The 10,729-nt window shown below is 35.1% G+C and overlaps 1 protein-coding gene across 1 annotated transcript; it reads left to right on the forward strand.

Annotated features, from left to right (window-relative positions):
* Nucleotides 1–1,904: 1,904 nt before the first annotated feature.
* On the forward strand, nt 1,905–2,964 carry LOC133033709 (PRA1 family protein B3-like). Its single transcript, XM_061108758.1, has one exon. The coding sequence runs from the start codon at nt 2,083–2,085 to the stop codon at nt 2,725–2,727; it is 645 nt and encodes a 214-aa protein (XP_060964741.1). The 5' UTR covers nt 1,905–2,082; the 3' UTR covers nt 2,728–2,964.
* The last annotated feature ends 7,765 nt before the right edge of the window (nt 2,965–10,729 follow it).

Genomic DNA, 10,729 nt, shown 5'->3' on the forward strand with positions numbered 1-10,729 from the left:
CAAGTCTGTAAAATAACTTTGACCTTGAATGCTTTGGTCGAGGATTAGCCAAGAATTGAACTAATTTGTTAACTGAGAAATATAAATTCACCTTTTGTTATAGTCTGATAATGTAGCTTACTAACTTCCCAAATATTGACTTAGTTTTAAATTTGTTGTGTAGTTACTGGTTTACATCCCAAAGGACCAATATCCTCTATTAACTGGATGTATGGCATAAGGTCTTTGAGATACAAATATCTCTTTGAAAAACTTGCAATTTATAAACTAAGAAAATATTTCACGTTGCCTAAATTCCTTAGCTTGTATCAATTGGTCAATCTAGTTTTCAAAGCTTCTAGCTCTTTTAAGTTATTACTGTCTAGATTAACATTATCTATCTAAACCAACAACATTATGAAGCTAGTTTTGAAATGTGTCATGAATCAGTAATGATTAGTTGCAAAATAGTTGAATCCTTCCTCAAATAATGCACTAGAACTTTTATTTTTTTTCAAACCATTGTCTAGAAGCTTGATTTATGCTATACAAGGACTTTCACGATTTGCAAACAACATTACATGGTAATTCCTTTGGACTACACGCTTGAGGTATAGTCGTAAACACTTCTTCATAAAAATCACTATGCAAAAAAATATGAACATTTAATTGATTTAAACAGCATCCTTAGTAGCAAAGGCAAAAAAAGCTTATCAATAACAAGCTTATTGAGTGGAAATGTATTTGAATAATAATGTTGATGGCACTCGGGCCTTGTAGTGCTATCAATATTATATTTTATTTGTAAATCCACTTACATGTTATAGTATTTTCAATAGTTGCAATCTCAGTAGCAATAGCAACATTCCACTTTGGCATGTTATTTGCTTTACGGAAAAATTCAAATTCACAATGACTTAAGTATAGAAAGAATTGTAGCTCACAATGTTGAGGGATAGTCAGGTACTTAAGGTATAAGATGAGAAGTAACTTTTAGAGTGAGAAGAAGTCTTTTTGTTCAGAGATGAATTAATCGGAAGTTACAGCTCATACTCATAGTCCCTTTATATGATGGAAACACCAAAGTGAAAAAATTGGGTAAGAGCCCTTTACACCAACAAAGGAAATAGATAATTTAAGCCACTAAGGTTAGTTTAGTGGTGAGGGAAGAGAGAGATCATCAAGACCTTTAAGTTACAAGCTATTAATTGATTATAAAATACTATTATGCTACACTAAAAAAACAAAACATAAGAAATAAAGAATAAAAAGTAAATAAATATACGTCTAATACTAGAGGCTTGGTTAACAAGTGAGGAAGATTATGTTTGGCTGTCCGGTTTGGTTTGAATGCGTTCACGAACTATGTGTGAGGGGTTTAAGGGTCATGTTATGTTAGTACGCCAGGTCATTTTTCCGAAGGAAAATTTTATTTACACCCCAAATTTTTTTAAAGGCACCCTATTTTAATAATTTTTATTTTATATAAAATTTATATCTTTAATTGTACTAAATTTTTTTAATTTTTTTTCTTCTAATTCATATTCTTAAAAAATATACCTATCAAACAAAAATAAATTATATATTAAATATTATGAGGAAAAAATTAAAATAAAAAATTATACGAAATTTTCTTAGAAAAAATTAAAAAAAAATATACATGAGTTAGAAAAAATTATGAAAATAAAATCAAAATAAGTATTGAAATTAACATAAAATAATGTGAGAAATTTTTTTAAAAAAAATATTAAGAGTAATTTTTAAAAATTATTTAAGTTTATATTTTTTCAAAAATAATGATGTGTACTTATCATTTTGTAGGGTGTAAATAGAACTCCCCATATAAATCGGTGTAGGGTGTAAATAGAACTCCCCATATAAATCGGTGTGGGCATTTTCGATTGATTTCCTTTAGTTTGTACGACAAGTCGTTTTATGGTGTTAGACGCGTCCACACCATATTCGTTCACATAGAGAATCACAACCTTCCCCACCACCAGCGTTGTTAACTATATTCTCTCCCATAACCAAGTTCTCTCTTGATTCTCTACCCTTGTCTCTCGATCTCTCTCCATTTTCGGGACCACGCATCACGCGCCATCCATGGCTTCTCCACCGACACTCCCAATTTCCCAATCCAACCAAGGAGCCGCTGCCCCCCCTCCGTCTCAGTCAACGATCGCTACACCAGCCTTGCGCGCCTTCCTCTCACGCCTCTCGAACTCTGTTCGCCATGGCTTCTCTCAGCGCCGCCCCTGGTCCGAGCTCCTCGATCGGAGCTCTTTATCTAGACCTGATTCCCTCACCGAAGCCTACTCCCGGATCCGGAAGAACGTCCCGTATTTCCGCGTGAACTACGCGATCCTAGTCGGCATCGCTCTCGCACTCTCGCTCCTCTCCCATCCGTTCTCTCTCATTGTTCTTCTCTCACTCCTAGCCGCCTGGGCTTTCCTTTACCTCTTCCGGCCGTCCGATCAGCCACTGGTCATTCTCGGCCGCACGTTCTCAGATACGGAAACCCTCATCGGCTTGGTGTTGGTGACGGTGATCGTTGTCTTCGTCTCCAGCGTCGGATCGCTTCTGATCTCGACTCTGTTGGTTGGATTCGCCATTGTGTGCGCTCACGGTGCGTTTAGGGTTCCGGAGGACCTGTTCCTCGACGACCAAGATAGTCCGAACACTGGCTTCCTCTCATTCCTCGGTGGTGCTGCCTCAGCCGCCGCACCGTCCCTCGCCACGCGTGTGTAGTGGAAAATTTTGCCTCCACCGTCTCAAGGTTTGTTAGGGAGAGAATTTGTTTTACTCTTGGCACTTTATTGATTATTCTTGCTTTCTTTCTAGAAAGAAAGTGTTCTGTTTGGCTTTACTTAAATTGTAGATTGAATCTTTAACTAATTTTGTTCGGAAACTGCCTCAAGATGTAAGATTTTCCGATTTTGTATTGAATTTTATAGTTCTTCCAATGATAATTCAGATTCTGCATTATTTATTTATCTATTTTAAATCTATTTTTTTTTGTGGAAGATACTATCTGCTATTACTTTGAAGTCAATGTAAGTATTCAATTGGTTTCTCCTGTAGATTTTAATTACATGGGTGATTTGGGCACTGCCCGTTAAGATAGATATATGCACAAGCAAGTTCGATATATGGAGTACTTTTGTTTATTTTGTCACTCAAAATCGGTTCTCTTTTTTCCTTTTAGGCAAATTTAGTTTATGAAGCTATGGTTTCTCTAACAGGTTCATATGGTTGTATTGACAATCTAGTTTGCTGTAGGAAGGGATGAGTGTTTATGTTTTCTCATCATTTATAGGAACTATGGTGGGGTTTTTCAAATCCAGACTGTATTGATGATAATCGAGGGTGTTTATTGTGTTATTTGTATTTTCTGCCAGCTGAAAAGTGTAGCTGTCAGAGAAGAGACTTAAGTTTCTTCTCTGGAGCTACAATTTCGAATTATAGACTGAGGAAATGGGTGTGTGATGTTGTATTTGGGAGATTTCACAAAAATGGGAGAGATTTAATCTCTTCATTGGATCTGAGATTTAATCTCTTCAATGAAGCGGTTAATGGAACTTCATTTTGATTTTATCTCTGTAAAAATACTTTTTATGCATTGAAGTTGATTGAAATAAAGCTTATTACTTGTAGTTTTGGTAGTATATTTCTAGGTTCCTGCCATTTTGTTAGATAAAAGGGGGGTGATAGCGTATGATTAGAATGAGAGCAATGACACAAATTTTCAATTATTATGCTCTTCAATTACTTGTACAGTTCGTACAAGTAAGTCACTTGAAAAGGATAAAGGACTGTTGAATCGTTGATTACTACTATAGTCTCTTTTTCTAGCAGTGGCTCGTGGGGACAAAGCATATCTTGATTCCCTTACAACAGCACCGTTGAGTAGGACATTCTCATGTCGTCAATGAAGTCCACCCTTTTGCTTGCACTGTGGCTTACCTGTAAGAAAATTCTAGGAAACATCTAATAATACACGAATCCTTAGCAGTTATTCATTCTACGCAAGGCACGATACTTGGCAAAAATAAAAATTGAAATTACAAGTTTTAGTTAGATTAATCAACTGGTTTTTAAGAAATGAATCCAGAGGGTGTAGAATGCTATTTCTACCTGTTCGATGAATTGCCTGTGAAACTATTCAAAGGGCATTGGAAACAGTTTAATCACAACCTATTTTTTCCAAGAGGCTTAGAACAAAACGATGCAGGGTCCCTTTGCCGGATTTCATCAACGTCATGTCGAACTCCATCTTGTTTTCTTCATAAATGTATCAAAAATATTGCTTTTGTTAGTTCACACACTGGAGATTAAATTCCCCGATCGTGCAAAATACTTTGGATGAGTGCCCAATTTCTTCTTACAAATGATGTGGTGGTGGAACATTAGTCCTGCCAATTGTATCTTTACCTTCATGTTTCATGTTTGTTGTGATGATGTATCCTTCAATAGCATGAGCATGTGTATTTCTTTATCTTTTACTTCTCACTAACCAACATTGGAAATATAGTTTAGAAACTTATTGTTGTCGAAGAATTTGTAACAAGTAAATAACTACGGTAAGAAAATACATGTAATTAATAAGTAATATTTACTTTAGTTCAAGATTTAAAATTCCAAAGAAAATTTTACCTTTTTTACCGTTTCATGAGATTCTGCCAAAACTAACCCATCCAATCCAATTATAATCGAACGATTCAATCCCAACCGATCCAATAGAATCAGATATTTAATCATAATTGGAACGGATCAGATGTAAATTTTTGAAAGGGAAAATTATAGTAAATGACCCCAAATCATAGGAATAACATATGTTCTTATTTTAAAAAATTATAGAAAATGACCCTTATAAGACTATGTTAGTAAATGTCCTTATTTCAAAATCATTATTTTTTTTAGAATTAGAAGCAAATTATTTAAAGATTATGATATATCTATATTAGTTTTGTAAAAATTTTTTTTATTTAAAAGATGTCGACTTTTTTAATTTTTATGAGTTGTTGTGGTTGTTGGTATATAGATTTTGTTGTACGGTATATTTCTATTTTGTTGTATGATATATTATTATTTTTAGATGATATTTATTTTTTATTATGATATGTATAATAGTAGTATATAATTTTATTAGCATAATAAAAATATTTTAATATACGTATATAATTTTATTGGCATGCTACATATATTTAATTATTATTTTTATATATTTTGATTGTATGATTATTTATGTTAAATAATATTTAATTAGTTCTTATTTTATTATATACAATGGGGTAGTATATAATTTTGTTCTCATGGTATATATATTTTAATTGTGGTATATAATTTGGTTAGTATAATATATATATATAAGTAATATATATATTTTTTATTATTATTTTTTGTATATATGTTTTGGTGAATGGTATATGTATTTTTTATTACTAGCAAAAAACTACGTGCGAGGCACGTATATTAAATTTTATGCTAAGTTTTTTCTATGTTATTTGAAAGTGAGATTACTAAATGCAATATATTAGTGTTTAAGAAAGCTTAATGATTTAAATATATTCTTAAGTTAATCCAAAAATAAACTAAAAATTGATGTTCCAATATTTAAAGAAACATTACTTAAATGAGGTAAGATAAAAAGAAAATTAAAAATCAATCTCTAAATTGTTGATAATTGAAGATAACATTAGTATAAAAATTGTAGATAAGAAAACTAATGATAGTCATTGGTGGATTTCAATCTTCATTTTCTTTGATAGAGACAATAGTGTAATTTTTGTATTTTGCACTTTTCATTCTAGCCGGGTCCGCATATATTTGGATTATCCATTTTTTTTTGATAAATTGAATATGGTAGTGTCAACAAAGCAGCGGTGTTTCTGCAAATAGTGATGTATTTTCATTTAAGATGATTAGACATGGTGTGCATAATTTATTTAATTAAAAAATCAACTTATGAAAGGCAAGTAAAACTATTTTATTTTTTAAAAACTACACCTCTGCAGTATATTTCATTAGTTGGGCAGCATTACACGAAAATATTTTTTCCACAATATCTGCGAACATGACAGCAAATAGGCTCTTTGTTGTATTGTCATCAAGTTCAACATATGCTTTAGCACTGTAAAATGCATAATAAGATTGTTAGCATATTTTTTTTTTTTATTTTAACTTAATTTCAATGACATCATATGTTTTTTGTAATATACCGTGGTGTAGAAAATCCTTCTTGGCCGCATGTTGGCTTGTCACATATGGTTTTCTCATCGCGATTGTATAAATCTATTTTTTATGACATGCGTCACATGACATGTAATAAAAATTGTGGAGAGTATCAGTTATTTTTATTGCCGCCTCAATCCAAAAGTATTTTTTCTACATCCAAATCAAATGGTGTTAATAATAGTAAGATATTGAAACGAAAGTTTTATAAAGTAAATATTATAGTAGTTTTTACCTCATTCAGTTGCAGATTTTTCGTCAACTCTGAAATTTGGATGTTAGTCAATATTTCGTGTAATCCAACAAAAGATTTTGGAGAAGATTCATATGTCAAGCAGTTTGCTATTGCGTTTTTAATTTCTGTTTCGTTACGCTCCGCCCTTAAAATAGAGTAAGTATTATTATAAATATAGTATACAAAAATTTAATTTTTTTTGTAAAATGTGTAGCTATAATAGTATGTGTATTTGATTTGGGAAATTTCAATTTTTGACCCTAATAATACAAGCCATATCAAAATTTATACCCTTCCTTAATTTGTACAAATTTAGTCCATTAATTACATGAATTTCCCATTTTACCCTTTTTTTTTAAAAAAAAAAAAAAACTAAAATCTGAAAGTGGTATTTCTCTCTCTCTCTCTTCCCTCTTCCCTCTCTCTCGTGCACCACTCTCTCTCTCTAGAAAAAAATTGAAAAATTTATGAAAAAATTTCTCTCTATCCGTCCCACTCTCTTTATTTGCTGTTGAATGGTTGTTTTCTCGGTGGGTGTTGGTGGAAAACCGAAGCACAATACAACATCACTCAAGAATCTTACACCATTATAATGGGTAAGTTGTATTTTAAGCATTTTGTTTGACTTTATGTAGTTTAAAATTGTTATACGTGTGTTTATTGTTGGAACTGCTGTTTTTTGGTCTGAAATTGTTGAGATCTGGCAGATCTGGTTTTCAGTCGATTTCTGGGTTTTCCAGTGTTATCGATGATATGTCGATGATATGTCGATGGTTTGTCGATGATTACAAAGGAAAGGTCAGTGACGACCATTATCGACGTTATGTCGACATTATGTCGACATGTTGTCGACATCATGCAACCAACATGGTATTAACTATTTGTCGACATTTTGTCGATATTTTTGTCGACAGAATGTCGACAACAAGCATTTTTCTTTTTTTAAGAAGTTGTCGATATTTTGTCGACATGATGTCGACAAAATATCGATGCAATGGAAAAATACCGTGGATAAAACATAAACATAACATAACATTAACAGAAAATAAAGTTCATTAAAAATAACATAAAAAAACATAAAAAAAAAAACAGAAAATAAAAGTTCATAAAAAAAAAACAAACATTAAATAAAACTCACCACAAACCATAACATAAGAAATTATTTTTTTTTAAATTCTTTGGCTTGTGGGTGAGCCTTGCAATACTTGCATAATGTTCCAGGCTTCACCGGTTTACCGTTGAAGATGCCCAGTTTGCAACGACGGCATCCTTCGGGGAACCCAGGTGGTGGAGCCGGCCATACACCAGTTTTGCAAAATTCTCTTTCAAGTTGCATGAACCTGAACTCGTTACCATTTCGTTCTCTTTCGAAAGCTCGAGCGGCGTCCAAAACTTTCTGCATTGCAGGAGTAACTATGCCAACATCAGGCTCCTGCTTCAGCTCTTCAGGAGTTAGGATGGGGAATTTGCCGTTCTTTCTTGGGGCCATATTTCAAACTTAAGAGAATAAGAGAAAATTTTAAGAGTAAGAGATAGGTAGAATACAAGAGCACTTATGAATAAGATTTCCCTTTGCTTTTATAGAGCAGTAAAAATGTTGGGAATGTATGAAAATTTAATGGTCATTAAATGCGTAACTGTACAGGGAAAACGCATGAAATGGCGTATTTGTCGACTGAATGTCGATACTATGTCGACATCATGTCGACAACATGCCAATTAAGTGTCACTGCTAACACATTTGTCGACGACATGTCGACTTCATGTCGATATGTTGTCGATAGGACACGTGTCTGACATGCAACGTTTCAGTTGGGAAGGGTTGTTGGGAACGTAGGTAAAATTTATTAACATTAAATGTGCAACCGTTTTTAATTGTCGATTGAATGTCGATGGTATGTCGATATTATGTCGATGACGAGCATGGTTGTTGTTGTTGTCGATTGTATGTCGATAATATGTCGACACAATGTCGACATTCAGTGCCCTAATTTCTGATGTTGTGCTTCTCGACATTATGTCTATTGATATCGATGGGATGTCGATTTTTATTTTTTTTTGGGTGTTTTTTCCTTTACTCACCTTGTTTTTTTGGTTTGCAATTGCAGGAGACAAAGTGTTCCTTGTTGTATCGTACGATGGTGTTTGGTTATGTGAGAATTATAATTGGATCTACAAAGCAAATAGCAGCTTGACGTTGACAGTTACAACCGAGACAACCCTACAAGAACTGCGACAAATTTTATATGAAGAGTTGGAAGTTGATCCGGTAGCGTATGATTTAAAGTTGGAGATTTGTTCCTTGTACATGAAGGGAAAAATGGTTGCGCCAGAGGTTATTAAGAGAGAACGCCAACTGAGAACGTTTTTAGAGATGAGGGCAACAATGTCAAATACAGAGTTTATGCCATTATTCGTGACCAAGGTGAGAAAAGTTGGGAATTCGGAGCCTACGCCGCCTACTAATCCTCTCCCTCGGAGTGTGGTAGGGTCTTGCGTTCCCGAAACAGATGTTGGGATTGGTGTGAATGAGGAGGTTCCGGCCAATTTAGAGGTTCCGACCAATTTTGATGTTCCGACCAATGTAGGGCAAGAACAAGAAGCGACAGGATTTCATCAGTTTGAAGAGTTCGATACACCCTTCTACAATAATGATCCTATTGTAGATTTGAATATGGACGATGAGCATGATTTAGCAGTCGATGAACCCGTAGCGGGACCATTGTTGAGGTTAGAGTGTGTACCGAGTAACCAAGGTACACAGCGAGAACGACAACCTCGTAGTGAAAATCGCACTACACCTGGAACTAGCAGTAGTCGACTGTGCGTAACTGAAGAACATGCTCGTCATGCAACGTTCTCAACGTTCTCCTCTTTCGAAGTTTGTACCAAGTTCAAAGCTCCCATGTGGACAAAGGAAGATATAATGGAAAATCATGAGCTAACTACTTGTTTACAAAGTAAGGAAGCAGGGGTGATAGAGCTTGGTAATTTTTATGAAAACAAGGAAGAATTGAGACAAGTTGTGGGTAGGTTTGCCCTTAATAACAATTTCGAGTGGATGGTGAAGAAGTCATCCCCTGATGTGTTGTACGTTACATGCAAGGCTCCAGATTGTAAATGGAGATTGAGGGGGAGGAAGAAGATGCATTCTGACAACTTTGAGGTCACTGTATTTCACAATGAACACACATGTAACTTGAATGCGAGACGTTCAGATCATCACCGTCAAGCGGACCATGGGTAGTTGGCCACCTTATTAAGGGGAAGTACACCCAAGACGGAACTAAGTACAAGGCTAAAGACATACAGAGGGACATGTTTGACAACTACGGTATCAGTATGAGTTATGTGAAGGCGTGGAGGTGCAGGGAGATGGGACTTACGTATGCTAGGGGTACACCTGAGTTTTCATACATGAAGCTTCCTGGGTACTTGTACATGCTGGAACAGAAGAATCCAGGTACCATTACTGACTTGTACTTAGAGGATGAGCGGTTCAAGTACTGTTTTATATCACTCGGTGCATGTAGAAGGGGCTTTTCTTTTTGTCGTCATGTTTTGAGTATCGATGGCACCTTCTTGAAGACGAAGTACGGCGGTATAATGTTAGTTGCTGTGGCATACGATGCGAACAACCAATTGTTGCCGGTTGCTTATGGTATCGTTGACAGTGAGAATAACGACTCCTGGACGTATTTCTTACAGAAGTTGAGGGTAGCAATTGGCGTGGTTGAGAACTTAGTGTTTGTGTCAGATAGGCATCAAAGCATTGATCATGCTGTTGAACTCGTTTTTCCCGAAGCAGTCCACTGTGCATGCTATCACCACATTGTTATGAACGTGAACGCCAAATTCAAGACTGATGCTTTTCACAACCAAATATATAATGTTGCTTACGCATGGTCGAAGACTGAATGCGATAGAGAGTTCGAGAAGCTTAGAAAGATGAATCCGGCCATTGCTGCATATGTGGAGAGTATAGGGTTTGAGAAGTGGGCTCACCCTTATTGTTTGGGCGATAGATACAACATCATGACGAGCAACGCTGCTGAAAGCTTCAATAGTGTCACAGAAGAGTTCAGGAAATATCCAATAACTACTTTGGTTGAATTTATCAGGTTCACACTCCAATTGTGGTTCGCTGATCGCCTCGAAAATGCTGACAAATGTGCCACCCCTTTGGCCACGCTCTTCGAAAAAAACTTGGCAAAAATTCATGAAAATGCAAGGTACAGGCGCGTCCAACGAAATGGAGCCAATTTGTATAACGTTGGTAGGGGA

Source organism: Cannabis sativa, chromosome 1, assembly GCF_029168945.1.
Source record: "Cannabis sativa cultivar Pink pepper isolate KNU-18-1 chromosome 1, ASM2916894v1, whole genome shotgun sequence".
Lineage (NCBI taxonomy): Eukaryota > Viridiplantae > Streptophyta > Magnoliopsida > Rosales > Cannabaceae > Cannabis > Cannabis sativa.